The following is an 18,782-nucleotide window of genomic DNA, read 5'->3' as shown; positions in this document are numbered from 1 at the left end:
AATGTGTTTTCTCATAGACAGTTTCTCAGTGTGGCATAAAACATGCTTATTAATAGACCCAAATGCCTTTAATTTCTCTGTAAAAGGAAGCAAAAATTAGATAAACCTGTGTTCAGTAATTAATGTTTCAGTACTTTACCTTGTTTGGAAGTGATCTAGATACTTAATGACTATCCTTTAATTTAACTTAACAAAATTTCAGGTTACCAAAAAGATTTGGAGAAACTATTGGAAAGTTCACCTAAAAACTTTTTATCCTACTGACATCTATTTCATTTACTTGTTTTTAACAATTATGTTTAGACTGCCCACAAAAACTTCATGAGACATTAGACAATGTCAGTCTTCATCCCAAGCCATTTTTCTTGCTGACAAATTTTGTAAGAGATAACATGAACTTATTTGATCTTTAGTTAGCCTAGGCTGAATAAAAAGTGTATATCAACATTATTTTTAGTATGATAACTTTAATAGCTACTTTATTTATTTATTTTATTTTTTTTGGCTGTGTTGGGTCTTCGGTTCGTGCGAGGGCTTTCTCTAGTTGCGGCAAGTGGGGGCCACTCTTCATCGCGGTGCGGGGACCGCTCTTCATCGCGGTGCGCGGGCCTGCGGGCCTTTCACTATCGCGGCCCCTCCCGTTGCGGGGCACAGGCTCCAGACGCGCAGGCTCAGTAGTTGTGGCTCACGGGCCCAGCTGCTCCGTGGCATGTGGGATCTTCCCAGACCAGGGCTCGAACCCGTGTCCCCTGCATTAGCAGGCAGATTCTCAACCACTGCGCCACCAGGGAAGCCCCAGTATGATAACTTTAAAGACATGTCTGTTTTAATTAAGTCAACAAACTTAAAATGAGCTTTTATTTACTAAAGATTATCTCAGATCGAATGAACCTCAAAAGCATTGGGTTAATTTTTCTTATATTTTTAAGAATTTTATGAATACATGATTTATATAAGCACTTAATTTTTTTGTAAGCCAGTTAAATAGAGCTCTTCTATAAGTTAATTTTGGCAATACTATCCAGAGGTAGAAAATATATCTATAACACATGTATATAGGCACATGTGAACACGTAGACAGATGTGAACAGGGACCTCATAGCTTCTGTACACTTAGGATTTCTCAATTGCTCAAGTTCCAAATGACCTACCCTCTGTCCCCCTTCCCCCCCCTTTTTTTTTAACTGATAAGGACTACCTCTCTGAAGTTTGTACTTTAATATTTACATCTCAAAGACACAAGAAAAGAATGCAAGTTACAAGTCTTTTAAGATAAATAGAGGAGGTTTTGGGATTGGAAAAAGGAATAGGTGAATTTTGGACTGCCTCTAGAGCTGCATTTCTAGTTTTGCAAAGATTTGTAAGATAAGGACAGTTGCTCTCAGTTACGCAAGGAATTGGGTTGTTATTTAAATGACATCATAGGTTGATCCACCCATAAGTCCTTTTATAAGGGCTTTAGAAGTTTTTTCTTTCCTGCTGGGTACATTATTTTAGTTTAGGGGAGAAGGCCTTAAAAAACAGTTATTAGCAGACTCTGTATATTAGCTTCCAGTTTGGTCAACTTTTGACCACAGAGCTACTTAAAATTAAAAAAAAAATCTTGTCAGTTTTCAGCTTAGATAAACAGTAAATATTTCTGGCAGTATTGAACAACCCCTTGGACTTAAGAGGCATCCCCTAATTGGGTGCAAAAGATACTTTATTTTTCTCTTTATTGGGTACTACAGACAGAGATCCAGAATTGACTCTGGTAATAATTCTCACCCTCAGCTGGCTTCTGCCAGTTTTTCCAGGATCCCACCTGCAAGGTCTGAGTGGGGTTTAAGTGGAGAATGTATCCCTGATATTTACCAGAATTTGGCAAGGTTTTAAATTAATTTTTAATTTCAGTTTTCCCTTGGTTGTTTAAGGGAATGATGTAGCAATTTACCAGAAAATCCTCAGTCTCCTTACCTCTGAGAGAGATCCTTACAGGGTCTTTCTTTCAAAGGTATAGGGGTTCCTGTATGGCCATTAACTTGACGGACTTTTGTTTATTGCCTTGTAGTCTCTTCAGAGTGGAAAGACAATTCAAACAGAGGATTACTAGAATGAGTACTTGATAAAGGAAGACAGAGGGGGCAGTAGGAGTTGTGTCTGTCTTTTTTTTTTAAATAAATTTATTTATTTATTATTTATTTATTTTTGGCCATGTTGGGTCTTCGTTGCTGTGCACGGTCTTTCTCTAGTTGCAGTGAGCGGGGGCTACTCTTCATTGCGGTGCACGGGCTTCTCGTTGTGGTGGCTTCTCTTGTTGCGGAGCAGGGGCTCTAGGCGTGTGAGCTTCAGTAGTCGTGGCGCGCAGGCTCAGTAGTTGTGGCTCGCAGGCTTTAGAGCGCAGGCTCAGTAGTTGTGGCACACTGGTTTAGTTGCTCCATGGCACGTGGCATCTTCCCGGACCAGGGCTCGAACCCTTGTCCCCTGCATTGGCAGGCGGATTCTTAATCACTGCGCCACCAGGGAAGTCCTGTGTCTTATAGTCCTTTGTTTTAGGTACCTCTTGTGTCTTTAATTTTTTGTTAGCTTTTTGTAATGAAACTTTCAATAAAGTTCTTTTGGCATTTTGAAGCCTTTGGAAGCTTCTGCATACCAGTTAAAATATGTATCCTATTCTGTTTGTTTAATTGGGGAACTCTTACTTTTAAGTGCACTTCTTAAGTGAATGATCTTGTCTAATTGGAATGTTCCCCATAATGGCCACTGTAATTCTAGGTTGTTTTTAGTAAGATTTTGCCATTTTTGTAGATATCTACAGTTTCCAGGATTACAGTTGTTAGACATAAAATAAGCAGGTATGCCAGAAGGGTGTGCTTAACTCTTTGGATTTTAAGGATCCCATTATTGTTTTTATTTTTTTAGACAGGCCTTTGGGTCTCTTGGAGCCAAACTAATACCTAAGAGGGGTGTGTCATAGGGTTAGGGATTATGTGGTGTTTTACAGTGTACTTCTATGCGTGGAAATTTTCTTAAGGTTGGCAAGTGACTGAGTGTCAGTAACCCGTTCTGTGACCAACTTATCCTAACATGGGAGTCTTTGAGTTAGGCGGTGGGTATTCTAACAGATCTTAAATGCTCAACCCTTATGCATCAATTTTGAGGCTGTTTTGACTTCTGAGATTCCTATTAGCATTTAGCCTTTATCTACATAAAGTAAGGCAAAAAAATGTGTACCTTAATATATACTGAGTCCTAACCAAGAAAAGGCCCTGTGTGTACCATACCAATTCCCCAGTGTGGGATGTGGGACCTTGGACTGGGGGAAGCATTGAACCAGCAGATCTCAACAAATGCGGGCTGTGGCCTGGGGGCCCCACATAAATAGGGAACTGCATATTGCCACTAACAGTGCCTAAGTGGATCCTGGGACAGAATTAAGGGTTGGGGGTTCCACTCAAAAACCTGGGAATTGCAGTCCATGATAAAGCTAGGGGCCTGGGTCCCGGGCAGAACTGTCCACCAGCTCAAGCTGTCTTGCTCTGTAAAGGAAAGCCAGTTGTATCTGAAGCCTGATGCAAAGAGAAAGGAGCTCAGAATTGAGAGAAACTTACCGCTGAAAGAAAGACAGTGAACGCAAAAAGGGGTTCACAGGTACCACACCTGTCTTTCTTGTCCTCGAATGCCATCCATCAGAAGTTTGTCCACTTTGGACCCTGACACTGACACCATATCTGTTAAAAGACAAAACCCAGCTGAGTAAATTTGAAGATCTAATTGACTTTATTAATTGATTCCTGAACCAGGCAGCATCCCATCTAGCAAGTAGAAAGGAGCTCCAAGGAGCTCCAGAAAAGGAAAGGTTTTTAAAGCCAGAGAGGGGATGGGACAAGGAAGTCACAAACAAAAAAAGATTATTTTGAGCAAGACACCTTCCTCTGGGAGACAAAAACGTTTATTGTCTGGTTACCTCCCTGGTGCTGACGAGGAGGTTCCAGGCTGACTGGTTAAGACTCCAGTCCTGGGCAAGGTTGAAACTGCGATTAAGTTAGGTATTCTAAAGTTTGGTGACATGGGCTTAGTGGCTCCATTTTGGGCTGTTTGTTTCTTTTTTTAATGGCAGAAAAACTGCTTAAACAACATTGAAAGCAATTATAGTTGAGGCAATGCCTGGGCACAAATATTATTGTGACTCTTGCTTTTACTATTCTTTGGTGACTCTTTGAACTTCTAGGGTTCACATAACACTTAGTTTAGAAAAAACATTAATAGGGGGTTGGTTAAATGCAAATGGGAAGGAGATTCCCTGACTGACCAGGTTTGTTATTCACGGAAAGGCTGATGGCTGTAGATTTGTGGGTGATGTGTAGAACCGTAAATTACAGTTCTTCTCAAGGTTGCCTTTTGTTGTCAGAACACTTAGCATAAGTCAGAAATGGTAGGCTTTACCTGAAAAGAACAAAAAACCCATTGAATATAATAAATCAGCACTTAAAAAAAAACTCTAACCACCAAGGCCATCTCAAACAGGCATATTCTTTTATGTGACTGAAGTTGTTTAAAAAAAAAAAAAAAAGGAAGCACCAACAAACAAAAACTTATCCCAGCAAACCCAGGTTGATTTGGATGTTCTTTCTAATGTGATAAATCTGAATGAAAACCAAGCATGCTGGACCAAGAGTAAAGTGACATAGGGCCTATTGGAGAGTGTGGAGTAGAGATAGGAATATAAGATGTGACTAAGTAGAGTCTTATAGGGGGATTAAATTCTGTGCATGTGGAGACAATCAAGTATGGTCAAAATACTCTTGAAAATCCCTTAAAATTTCCCATAAAGTACAAACGTAGACATACTGGCTTTCAAGAAGTCTGACGTGGCCAGTTCTTCCTTTAACATTGCTTTTCTTTTGTTGAATCAGTGATGAGGCAGTAGCTATATTCTTTTTAGTGACTAAGGGTAGAATAACAGAATTGGAAGAATTAACTTTTTATTCTAGTTCGTGAAACTGATTTTCATTATTTCTGTGAATAAAAATGCCTTTTTTTTTTTAAATGGGTAAATGAATAAGGACCTTTGTTTTCCAAGGAAATCCTTGGGTTACAAGGATGTTTGAGAGCCCAGTTTTTCTCAGAGAGGCCCATTCTCTTTTACATAGTGTGAAATTTATACCTCTTCATAGCTCTGATTTTCTCGTGTGCCTGTCTATCTTCTTCAGTCTTTCCTTCTCTCTTATTCTACTCTATCTTGTCTGATAGGCTCCTGCCTCAACTCCTTACCTTTATTTTCTCTTCATCTTTGTTCCCATGCTCGCTTGTACTTGTCCTGTGCTCTGTATTTTTCTTGCTCTTCTCAGTAACAGTAGAATAATCTAATTCAAATTCAGTTACCTGAAGTGTGGTAGCATAAGATCTGGTTTAGGTTTAGGCTGTTATTTAACTTTGTGACTGAGAAAGGCATTTCACATCCCTGAGCCTCAATTTCCTTAGTTATAAAAGGAAGGTAATATATTAAATGAATTTGATATAGTGAAGGAGTACCAAATGGTGATGATTTCTTGGGTAAATTAGAATTTCACAATTCTATTATCTATAGATTCTGCCTTCTATAATAACTTCTCTTAGTAAATTGAGTCAGGGTTTGTGTTCTGGACTGCTGGATAGCAGTTTTCTAAAATTTTCAATGACAACTTTGAAATTGCTCATTTCTGTTCAGCTACACTCTCTTCTTTCATGAATCATGCTTTATGATCATCCTAATTCTATTCTTTCTCTTGATCTGAGGTAAAGAAATATGGGTTGACACAATATATAACTATAAGACATCTTTTATGGTACACCAGAACTTTTTGACATAAAGGTTAGTAAATAAATAATGGAAGCAGTTTTTCTCTTTTGAATGCCAAAGCACAGTGGAAATTCTTGTTCTGTCTGAATGATTAACAGAAATGTAGAGAACTTATTGAAGGTATTGGTTTATCTTCAGATAGAATTTTTATTTTTTTAAAATATTTTTTGATGTGGACCATTTTTAAAGTCTTTATTGAGTTTATTACGATATTGCTTCTGTTTTATGTTTTGACTTTTGGCCCCGAGGCATGTGGGATATTAGCTTCCCGACCAGGGATCGAACCTACACCCCCTGCATTGGAAGGCGAAGTCTTAACCACTGGACCACCAGGGAGGTCCCTAGGTAGAATGTTAAATACATATCCATTTTAAAAATTATTAAGTGTCTACCTAGATATATTACGGAAGAAATAATAGCTACATGACCTAATATGGGATTAAAAGTTGAATTCCAGGTAACCTAGTTTCCTTGAAAAATAATCATTATATGCTGCGTGTGTGTCTTAAAATGAAGATTAAGAAATTAAGAAGGTTAGAGTCAAAAATTTTGATCAAGTAAAATCTGTTTAAAGTCATATTTGTGAATAAGTTGATTACTTGGAATTATTCTGGAAATCGATAGATGAATCTTTTCTCTCTGGTAGTCAAAAACCTCAGTAAGTATCCTGCAGCAGAAATCTGCAAGAGGTGGTTTTCATCCTTGGCTGCTGCTATTGATCAGCAGTGCTTGTGACCTACTTTTAAGGGGCTGATAAGGAAGGAGGCATAGTATGTATATTTAAGGTTACATTTAAAAAGCCTTCCAGTATTTCCATCACTTCCTTGTTGTTTCCATGGAAGCGGAACCACTATCATCAGCAGGAGTCCATTTCAGCTGCTGGCTTCCGGTTCTTGTTTCTCTGTTACTATGGTGACTGCCTCGAAAGCAACAGAAGTACCAAAAGTTTAAAAAGCAGCAATTTGATTACAAAATATGGTTTTAACTCTAGCTTTAATTAGGTGTTTTATAATTGACATTTTTGAATTTCAAGTTGATTTTTTTGAAAAAAGAAAAATTTGAAGTTTTATTAAAGCTTAATGACACTGAATTAAATAGAAAAAAAAACCTAAATTGCCATAGTTTCTATTAGAGTTGAGCCTAAGAAGAACCAAAAATTCTAAATGGGGATTTAAATTAGGGCTTGAAAGGTATAACCTGCAATGAGAAGAGCTAATGATAATGGGAGTAGCAGTTGGAGTCTATGAGCAATAAGCTCAAAACTAAGAACGAGCAGTATGTCGAAATAGTGAATGTTTCTTATTTATGTGGCACATTTTATCTTCAAAATATGTTATAGTCAGGTGATTTTCACAGATTATATCCATTTTTCAACCGAGTAAAAATAAAAACCTTGGGTTTAGAAATTAAGTAAATTTTAAGGACAGAGGCAGGAAGCATACTGACATTTTATTTGAGGTTTGAGGAGTTGGTGTGTTAATAAATATAGATTGTTCCACAGTTAAAAGGCAGTAGAGATCCTCATCCCTCACCAAGACCAGTTATATTTGTGAATTACTACTCATAAAGGAGAAAAGAGATGGAATTGTAAGATAAAAGCTGTGAAAGGAAAGGTATTTAAGCAAAATTGCAATCCCAACTTTGTTGAAATTTTTCTTTTTTTTTTCTTTTTAAAAAATATTTATTTATTTATTAGGCTGCGCTGGGTCTTAGTTGTGGCATGCAGGATCTTCGTTGTAGTATGCGGGATCTTTAGTTGTGGCATGTGAACTCTTAGTCGCGGCATGTGGGATCTAGTTCCCTGACCAGGGATCGAACCTGGGCCCCCTGCATTGGGAGTGCAGTCTTAGCCACTGGACCACCAGGGAAGTCCCTGCACTTTTTCTTAGAGGTCTGTATTCATTCAGCTTCTTTGGTTTACATGTGACAAAATCCACTAGCTTAGGCAACGAATGGCAGGATTGTAGGTTCAGCTGAAATCAGGGACCCCAGTCACATAAGGTTTTCTTTTTTGGTCTCTCATATTTGTGTCTCTTTTTTTGCTTTGGCGGAAACTATGGCTGCTGGCAGTTCCCACTCTCTTACTTCCAGCGTCAGTAACACAGAAGGACTGATTGGTCCAGTTTGTGTTGGGCCAATTTCTCCCTTCTCCAACTGTGGCCAAGAGGATGGGGTTCTATGGTTGGCCCTGCTGTGACAGGGAGGCTCACCCTTGGCTGACAAGTAGTGACTAGAGGGGCTGAGATGTGAAGTCAGGTAGCAGCTTTCATTCAAACCATGTTGTTAAGGGTTGGTAGTGGTTGGGGGAAGAGGTGGAGGAGTATGAAGGGAAGGAGAAAGGGACATTTAACAGAAGAAATAGAAGATGTTGTTCCAGGCAGAAATAAGAAGAGGTTTTTCCACCTGTAATCTTTTGGGGGAAAATATCTCCTTCATTGTAATTCAGTTCACTTCTAATTCAACAAACCAGGTGACATTATTATGTAGGATTTGGTTTTGAGAGAAAAACCAAGATTGAAAACCTTTACAACTTACTGCTTCCTATAGCACTGGCTCTGTTGTAGTATCTTTTATGTATGTTGTCTCCTTTAATCTCTACAGTCATTTGAGCTATATATTTCCATTTTAGAGAATGAGGAAGAGGTTCACAGAGTTGAGATGACTTATCATCGGACACATGACTAACAAGAGGCAGAGCCAGAATTCAGATAACCAGGGTTTCTGGCATGTAATCCAGGGTACTTTCCATTGTGTGATACTTACATTTTGGTTAACTTCATTCAGAAGATGCATAGGGTGAATTATAAAAACAGTACTGTGTATTAAGTGCTTTGATAAAAGTGAGTCATGAATAGTATTGAATATTATTTGTGAAAGGAACCTTAGACATCATATAGTACAGTGGTTTCAGACTTTTTGACTTTCAGCCATGGAATCCTTTCTTCAAATGAAATGTTATATTATAGTCAAGTATATATATAAGATGGGTAAAAGCATAGGATCATCCCACTCTGGAGAGGAGAGATCCAGGAGTGTAACACCTCCTTTTTGAGATCTTGAGTTCTTAGAGGCCACTTTGAATACCCTTTCCTTAGGGAAACTGAGAGCCAGACAGGGTAAATGATCCTTGTTCACTTTCACATAATATATTACAAGAATTTAAATCACATTATTGTTTTCAGTTGTAAGGTGGGTGACTATTTGTTATTAATGAATAAACCCTGATGCTTACAAAAATCAGAGTGAATTTAGAGTTACCCTAAATAATTTTATTCTCCAGTTTGGTGGTACTTTTATAGCCTATCACATCCATGTCACAGCTTTTATTAAATGTCTCTTGCATTTAGTCCTCTTTGTTGAGTTGGACAACCGTATACTGTTTGGACTAGGCTAGTCTCTTGTCCACAGAGCTTTTTACATTACGTTCTTTATATATCGGCTCCTCTTATAAAATACATCAAGTTCTCTATACATATTTAAATAGGGGCGTTTCAGAATTTAAATAACTTTGATGTCTGTTCCAATTTTGATTTCTCTTTTCTTTTCAGTTAGAAGTGTGAACAAGTGGTAAGTTGGGTAAAAGGAAGTTACAGTTTGGATAAAAGAAAGTTTATTTATTTTTCACATGTCCTGACTTTTGTTTATTCCTTTTAGGAGAGTCAAGCCCTACTCGTCGAGAAGCTGTGAAGAGAAGAACCGCAGAATATCTCATGCGAGCAGAGAGTCTCTCTAGCCTTTATGTGAAGCCTCAACTTGATGATGTATCTCAGGTATGTCTTATGTTTCATTTTGTATTTTCTTTAGCCATTTTTGCTGTTTTGTCACTCAGTTTTATTTCTAACTATAATGTTTGAGCATTTTGGTCTTTGGAATTTTATCAGTGATTTTCTTACAAGGTGTTGGTGGGAAGAAAAGCATTAAAGCAAACCACCAAAAGTGGAATAAAATGGGACTCACTTTCTCCTTCTCTTTCTCGGCCCTTTATTCTTTACTCCATACCTAATATCACCGTGTGTAGAATGACAGCAATTTATACTGAATTTTATTTGAAAATTTTAAAGTTAAGTTATGATTCTGTTACCATTCCTGCACCGTTCATTGATTCATGCTAAAACTAATTATTTAAGCATAAGTCCTACAAGTAGCAGCTATAGATCACCTAGAATTATAAAGGTATAATTCTAACAGGGATATTTAGGTTATTTGGGGCTACACCTAGTTTTGTCTGGAAAGCAGGTGAATGTTTAAAACATTAGAGACATTTTGGTTTATCATTATTGTTTTTATGTTATGTCCATCTGGATTTGGCAAATTTCTGGAAGAAATTTTTCTGTTTTTTTCTTTTTTTCTTTATATGAAACTAAGTTTTTTTTTCTGATGCAATTTAAGAGTTATACCTTCTAGAGGTGGGAGAAAGTGTTTATTTTCTTAATTGATCTAAGAGGCAGGCAGGCTTGTTCACGTCTCAACTCTTTCCCTTGAAGCCATGGAAGATTGGACAAGATACTTAACTCCACCTCTTAGCTTCAGTTTCTACATCTGAATAATGAGGATAATAGTAATTCCTTGCTAGGTTGTAGTTAGGATTAAATGAGTTAAAAAAAAATCACTCATATGTGGATGCACGCGCACACACACACACACGTAAACATTCAAGTGCCTACCTCATAAAAAGACCAGCCTATAAGCCAAGCTTTTAAGACTAGCTTAATAAGCATTAGCCCTATTTTTCATCTCCCCTCATATATTGCTTTATATACCTTTTCCCACATTTTTAAATGCTTTTTATACTTTCTGAAAATTATAAAATGTCTCAATTTTCTAGTTTAAAAATAGCCCATTATTTAATCTTGGTTCATTGGACAACTAAAACTTTTTTTGCTGCTTTTCTGAGCCCTTTTCACTTTCTGTGTGACCTTTTAAAATATACAGTTATCAGAACTGTACTTATTAGTATAAGAAATTTTGTTGTTAAGCATTTGGCCAATCTTCTTAGAACAAAAACATATATTCCAACTTGGAAGTAATATACTTTTGTTACTTGTTCTAACATAATAAATGTATATAAGTAAGATAGCTACTGACTCATTTTCAGATTGTTAATTACTGTGACTCTCTGTATTCTGTTTGCTAATCTTTTCCTGTTTTCTTTCATCGTTGTTTCAATTATATTATTTCCTTTAATGCTTCACTATTGAATTTTATTTTTAATTTTTAAAATTAAAAACTATTTTTATTGAAGTATAATTGACTTATAATATTATATTAGTTTCAGGTGTACAATATAGTGATTCAATATGTTTATATGTTACAAAATAATCACCATGATAAGTCTAGTTATCATCTGTTACCATATAAAGTTATTACAATACTATTGACTATATTCCTTACGCTGACTTATTTACTTTGTAACTGGAAGTTTGTACCTCTTAATCTCCCTCACCTATTTCACTCACACCTCCTACCTGCTCTGGCAACCACCAGTCTGTTCTCTGTATTTATGAGTCTGTTTCTGTTTTGTTATGTTTATTCATTTGTTTTGTCTTTTAGATTCCACATGTAAGTGGAATCATACAATAAAGTTTTTCCCTGACACTTAGCCTCATACCCTCTAGGTCCATTCATTTTGCAAATGGCAGGATTAAGTTTTATCTTTTTATTTTATCTTTTTTTAAAATAAATTTATTTATTTTTTATATATTTATTTTTGGCTGCGTTGGGTCTTTGTCGCTGCACATGGGTTTTCTCTAGCTGCGGCGAGCGCGCGTTACTTTTTGTTGTGGTGCGCGGGCTTCTCCTTGCAGTGGCTTCTCTTGTTGCGGAGCACGGGCTCTAGGTGCGCGGGCTTCAGTAGTTGTGGCATGCGGGCTCAGTAGTTGTGGCACACGGGCTTAGTTGCTCCCGGCATGTGGGATCTTCCCAGATCAGGGATCTAACCCATGTCCCCTGCATTGGCAGGCGGATTCTTAACCACTTCGCCACCAGGGAAGTCCCTGAATTTTATCATTTTTAAATGGAATATTTGTCTAACCATTACTTTGAATCTAATTCTTATTTTCTGTGGAGTTGGCAGCCTACCCTGTGTGCTATCCTGATGTGTATATTCTCCATCCATTTTTGGGGATACTCATAAATGCATTAAATAGGATGCGCCTCTATGAACTTTTACTAAATCCATCTTGTATATAAATACAATTGATCCTTTAACAACATGGGTTTGAACAGTGTGGGTTCACTTACATGTGGATTTCTTTCAGCAGTAAATACTGCAGTACTACACAATCTGAAGTTGGTTGAATCCATGGATACAGGAGGAATTGTGGATACAGAGGGCTACTATAAGTTATATTAGGATTTTCAACTGTGGGCAGGGTTGGCACCCCAACCCCGTGTTATTCAAGGGATAACCGTATTCTAAAAGTTTTAGGGAGTTAAAATCAGCAGTATTCTGTTCTTTCTATTAATGTTAACTTTGAATGTTCTACTTATACTTACTCATTCAAACTCCCTATTTATGCATCCGCTGTTACAGTTCCCCACAATCATTTTATGGAGCAATAACTTATTAGGCAAATAAATATATAAAGCCTGCTGTATAGCTTTTGACTTGGAGAAAGGAACCATGAAGTATAGCAGTCAGAATTTTCCTTCAAGCATAGCTTCAAATGAAAATAAAACAAAAGAGATCTAGTATAGGAAAACTGATTGTATTAGATTTATATAAATTCATTAAGCATCTGTTATGACTCTGCGTGTATATAGTATCAAACTAGATATACTTTGGAGTTATATTAAAGATATGGCACAGTCTCTGCTCTTGCAAACCCTAAAGCATAATTGAGGACCCAAAATATGTACGTAATTGAGGAAACAAAAGTTAGAGAGGATTGTAAGAGCCATGTAGAATAATGGAAACTTGTATCAGGAAGGGTTAAAAAAGGGTACCTAGTGAATCAGATCTGATATGCTAGGATTTTTTTTCAGTTCTTAGGCAAAGAGGTTAGAGAAGAGTTTTTCTTGATAGAGCAAGATGTTTTTCTTTTAGGGTAAGGATTTGCTTTTTATTTTCACTTTTGTATTTTACTCTATTAAATCTGGCCCTTATTTGGGTCAGAGATATGGTTGATTATTTTTTATCTGTAATTTAACTTAAATGTCTTCTAGAGGTTCTGGATGAGCTTGGTGAATTTATTATTTCTCTTCTTTAACCATCTTTGGGCAATAATTTCAACCAACACAATGAGAGAATGATATAAATGATTTTTAGCAAATCTTAAATTCTGTGCAGAGCAGATATTATTTCTTTCTTGAATACATGTGCAAATATTTCTTTTCTTGTCTGGTTGATTAAGAAAATAAAGGAATCCTTTTTGGGTTTGAAATTTTTTGTTGATTACTGTTTTTCCCTTTGGTGCAGTCTAGGTCATGACTCACTTTACCTGAGTTTTCTGTGGTAGTTCAAGCTTTTGCTTCATTGAGTTTATTTGAGACTCTTATGTGGTAAATAAAAAAGTTCCAAATTTCCCCGTCGTTGGTGATAATATCCTTTTCAAAAAAGGACAGAAAGGAGCAAAAGTACTCTCCTACTCTTTCTTTTCGTCATTACTTCATTGCTAAAAGGCTCCAAGGAAACTTAAGGAGCAAGTCTGAGAAAAAAAGGAAATGAGCTTTATTTGAACTAAAGGTGCAGTTTTAACTAAAGGACATGGATTTCTTTTCCTTTTTTTTTTTTTAAATTGTTGGTGACTTTGAATGATTTAAGAATTGGTATTAGAGGGGATTTCTCTGGAAAAGACTTGAAATAGCTTATTTGCTATTTTTAGCTCTAGGCATTTAAAACTTAAGATCAATGAAATTTAGAAAAAGACAGTAAATGGTCTAAGTTTAGGACATAAAGGATTGTGTAGCTTTTAAAGCACGAATACCTTTTTTTGTTTGCAATTACAAGGTACGAATGAAAATACAATTGGCCCTCTGTACCCATGGGTTCCACGTTTGTGGATTAAACCAACTGCAGATGGAAAATATTTGGGGAGACAAAATTCTAGAAAGTTCTAAGAAACAAAACTTGAATTTGGCACCTGTTGTCAACTATTGACATAGCATTTACATTGCATTAGGTATTATAAGTAGTTTAGAGATGACTTAAAGTATATGGGAGGATGTGTGTAGGTTCTATGTAAATACTACACCATTTTAAATAAGGGACTTGAGCATCTGCAGATTTTGGTATTCGTGGGGATCCTGGAACCAATCCCCTGTGTATACTGAGGGACAACTGTAGAATGTATGGCTTTCCTGAATATTTTGTGGATTTTGAGTATAGTTGCTATAATGTTGAAAATATTTCTCTGTTGTGCATTTTGTTTACTGGTATTATTGGTATTTCTCAATTCTTCTTTAGCAAATATTTTAAAATGAGTGTTGTGTCACCCTTAGTGAGACATGGGCAAAGCAAAGATAGAAATCAGGTGCATTCCAAATCAGTAATAGGACTGCAGTTAAGAGTTGTGCTTGAAATGTGATGTAAGAGAGACTTTTTTAGGAAACTGAGTATTGAGGGTTAATAGGTTGCCAATGAAAGTCTCGGCAAAGCCAAAAATCTACAGATGAAGCCAAGTTCAGAAACTAGTGTAGTTAGCTATCATGGTTCAGAGCGTGCATTCTTGATATGTTCTTTGTAGAGCTTTCCTTTTGTCCTTGATTGCTTGTTCCCTCCCAAATAATGCTGACTTACTCTCAGGTTATTTAAGGATGAGTAGCTAACCCTACTCCACATGTGGTTGGTGGACCAGCAGCACAGCATCACCTGGTAGCTTCTTGGAAATGCAGAATCTTAGGCTCCACCAAAGACTGACTGAATCCGAATCTCCATTTTTACAGGGTCCTCAGTTGATGTGCATACATGTTAAAGTTTGAAAAGTACCTCACTAACAGATTGGTAGGAATTGAGATAGCTCTCATTGAGAAAAGGTAATAATACCGAGTGAAAGAGACTCTGGGCAGGATAAACAACAGCTTTAAAAAACCCCAAAAATGAAAACAAAGGTAAGGTTCACTTAACCATTTAGACAATGTTGAACAGAAATAGTAAATAGGTTTTACTAGTGTGCTAACTCTAGTCCACTGGTAGTGGCTGTATTGCAAGACAGAGTGTGGGACTAATAGAGTCTGCCATTGGCTTGAGCAGTTGAGTGATATATATACTTGCCATCTTTGGTTTTGAAGGTTGTTGGATTATCATATATTCTTGCCTTTCCCTTCTCCTCACCCTCTGTATTTAAGTTTTAAACTCCTTGTTTCTCTAGGCATCTTCTGATATAGTAGCCAATACAAATAAGTGAAATTTTCACTTTTTTCTTTAAGGAAATCAGCCATGTTGCCTAGAAATATTTCCACCCCACCCTGCCCCAATAGCAGTGGCTGAAGTTTTCCTAAACAATGTTATATTATTTTATAAGTAAGATTTAATCCCCTCTTATCTATTACCTAGTTTTGTCATCTTAGACAAATTGCTTAACCTTGCTGCTTTTCAGTTTTCTCATCTGAAAAAAAAAAATGTTGGACTTGATCTCGGTCTCTTTCTTTTCTTAAAATTCTGTGGATTTATGTTTCCTTTTGCCATCTAAAAAAGGAATAGATCTATAGGGATTCTACCCAATTTAAACACTGCATATCAGAAATACAGGATTTTTTATTGATGGTTTTATTTCATGATCTTTCTTTGTTCATTTCTCTGATCTTAAACTTTTATAGATGGTTAAAGTAGAAAGAGAACTTGAATGATCACTTCGCCTTTGGTCTTTCCCCATTACAATTTCACCATTCCTGTCTTTGCAAAAGTAACCTTACTAAATCACTGTTTTTGTTGGGTTGTTTCTCATACAAAAACTTGTTTTCTACAGTCTGGAAAACATAGTCCAGACTTTTTCCCCTGGCATTCAAGGCCTGTTAAAGTCAATAAAACTGACCAACCTTAAAAGTGCAATTTTATTTTCCTTTGTTCTACAATTTGAACATTTTTTTCCCCACCAAGAGAGTTTTTTTTCCCCCAATCCTATGTATAATATCCTTTCCTAACCTAATTCCTACATAACATTTAAAATCCCCTTTGATTCCACTTCTTTCTGAGACCACAGTTTATCATACATGTGATAAACTAGTGACTTATCTCTATTGTCTTATGTTTTTAAAAAATGTCTTATTGTTACTTAACTTTTCATGTATTTGGCTTATCTCCTCAGGTGAGTTGTAAACTTCTTGAAGCTAGGGACCATGTCTTTTTTTTTTTTAATATTTATTTATTTGGCTGTGCCACGTCTTAGTTGCAGCATACGGGATCTTTAGTTGCGGCGTGCGGGATCTTTAGTTGCGGCATGCGGGCTCTTAGTTGTGGCATGTGGACTCTTAGTTGCAGCATGCGGGATCTAGTTCCCTGACCAGGGATTGAGCCCGAGCCCCCTGCATTGGGAGCTCAGAGTCTTAACTGCTGGACCACCAGGGAAGTCCTGGGACGGTGTCTTTTGATGATTTATATCCCTTTCAGTTATCATGCACATAGTGGGCACACAGTAATTTATTGAAAGGCACAGTAGAGATTTTGTGGTTTGCTGTCTTTGCTGTTGGGATTGCTAAAGTGAACTGATAACTTTCTTTGGAAACTGAAAGATCCAATGACATCACTGAATAAGAGGGATGATAAGTAGGAGATAGGGATGTTGGACGTGTTTGGCCGTATTTTCAAAGATGAATGTAACGGATAAGTTATCACTTAAAGTGTTATTTTTCCTCCTATAACTTTTCCTAATCATTCCTTTCACCAAAATCACAAGCAGTGGTTTCTTACTTGGTAATAGAGTAGGGGGAGGTGAATTCTTAATTATCAGAATGTGTTGTGTAGCAGAAGGACTGCAAGCAATAGAGTAAGGAGTTGGGGTCTAGCCTAGGATCTTTCACTGCTCTTTCTGACGGTAAACACCCAACCATTCTGAACTTCCTTTTATTTATCTGTAAAATGGGGATTATAATAATAACTTCTTGTAAGTACTACACTCAGGCCAGTGTGAGGTATGAAGATAAAATAATATAGACTAAGAGAGAAGAGACTATTTCTGTTATATGTCTATTAAAATACTCTGCTAAATGTTTTTCTGTCCTTAAAAATTCCCCTTGGATTTTAGGGAGGCAGAGATGTATCTTTGTTTTATGTCATCTAGCTCAGCACCTAATAAAGTGAGATTAAAAAGGAATTTTTTGGAAACATATCCTAGAAGTAGAAATTAAATAGATTTAAAAAGATTATTATTGGGCTTCCCTCGTGGCATAGTGGTTAAGAATCCACCTGCCAATGCAGATGACACGGGTTCAAGTCATTGTCCGGGAAGATCCCACATGCTGCAGAGCAACTAAGCCCATGCGCCACAACTACTGAGCCTGAGCTCTACAGCTCGCGAGCCACAACTACTGAGCCTGCATGCCACAACTACTGAAGCCCGCGCACCTGGAGCCTGTGCTCCGCAACAAGAGAAGCCACCGCAATGAGAAGCTCGCACACCGCAATGAAGAGTAACCCCTGCTCGCCGCAACTAGAGAAAGCCCGCACGCAGCAACAAAGACCCAACACAGCCAAAAATAAATAAGTAAAATAAAATAAATTTAAAAAAACATAAAAAAAGAGCAATGTACTTTAAAAGAAAGAAAAGATTATTATTATCCTGTCCAGTTGCCACTGTCACCAGCATTCTCAAGTTAAGTCTCTTTAAAAAATAAAAAGTTGTCTTTTTAAAAAAAAATTAAATACCACCTCTTTAGGCATATTGAAGTTAGTATTTGCTTACTAAACCTAAAAACAAAAAGAAATTATTTTGAAAGCAATTAGGATTGCTGCTTTTAGAAAATTTCACAAAGTGACAGTTTTCCCCGTTTGTAAAAGATACCTAATTTGTCTATGCAACCTCCCTCACTTGTTACCCTCCTCTCTTCCTCCTTCCTCTCTTTTCTGCTCTTTCTCTTTGCTTCTAACCAACATGCTAGGCACTGTGAATATAAAGACGAATAAGGCATACTTCCTGTTCTCAAGGAGCTTCTTGTCTAGTGATGCTGAGCTGCACTAGGACTTGAAGTATCAAAAACGTAACTCAGTAACTCTGGTAATCATGACATTTGGTTAACCAGGATATTTATCGTCTACTCATGGGGGTGATAAATGTTTCCTATATATTCTAACAGATTTTTTAACAACAAAAAGGTCTGCTTTGAGGGTATAATAAGGCGCTTTGTGTCCTGTCATCCTTTGCAGCATCACCATTTTAATATAAGGATTAATAAAGCATTGCTTTCTGGTTGTAAATGCCAAATGGAGATGTCTTTAGAGTTTATCTAGTCTAATGTTTTACTTTACTGATAGGGAAAAACTAAGACCAATGGATGGAAAGTTAGGATTATTCTTTTATTGTATGTGGTACTGAAATATCCCTTCCTTATTCACTGATCTTTTTTGGACTCCTTTTTGTGGTGAACAGACTAAGTTTTCCACATCACAGATGTTCAAATATTAAAAAATATTTTCTTTCTTCTGTAAATCATCTCTTTTCTAGGCTTACACAATCTCAGTTCTAATAATTATTGGTTATATGACAGAGTTTCTTAATTTTTCACTGTTATTGGCAATTCTGATTGAACTTGAATTTGCCAATCCCTAACATACCTAGTATATATTTATAAAGTAACATTAAAGGACTATAGTTTTATGATGAGAGAAAATGACTTATATTCCTTCCCTCCCCAAGTTTATCTATTGTTACATTTATTTTAGTCTCCTCCTTCTAAATTACTCTTGAGCCTTCTGGGGTAAATATAAGGCTGTGATTGATTGTTGGCTCAGTTAGCCATTTGTTACAAAGTTTTATTACAGCTGTACAGTTCTGAATTGCATTTTTGCTCTGGAAACTATATCAGCTCA

General features: G+C 36.7%; 1 protein-coding gene across 4 annotated transcripts in view; it reads left to right on the top strand.

The window, feature by feature from the left end:
• RPS6KC1 (ribosomal protein S6 kinase C1) overlaps positions 1 to 18,782 on the top strand; it is a 217,371-nt gene that overhangs the window by 123,195 nt on the left and 75,394 nt on the right. For all 4 annotated transcript variants that reach the window (XM_036825177.1, XM_036825167.1, XM_036825195.1 and 1 more), the window contains one exon: positions 9,476 to 9,591. In XM_036825177.1, coding sequence (XP_036681072.1) covers positions 9,476 to 9,591 — 116 coding nt within the window. The remainder of the gene's footprint in view (positions 1 to 9,475; positions 9,592 to 18,782) is intronic.

Source organism: Balaenoptera musculus, chromosome 1, assembly GCF_009873245.2.
Source record: "Balaenoptera musculus isolate JJ_BM4_2016_0621 chromosome 1, mBalMus1.pri.v3, whole genome shotgun sequence".
Taxonomy (NCBI): Eukaryota; Metazoa; Chordata; class Mammalia; order Artiodactyla; family Balaenopteridae; genus Balaenoptera; species Balaenoptera musculus.
The sequence above is the reverse complement of the archived record's forward strand: the minus strand, read 5'-3'. Positions and strand labels throughout refer to the sequence as shown.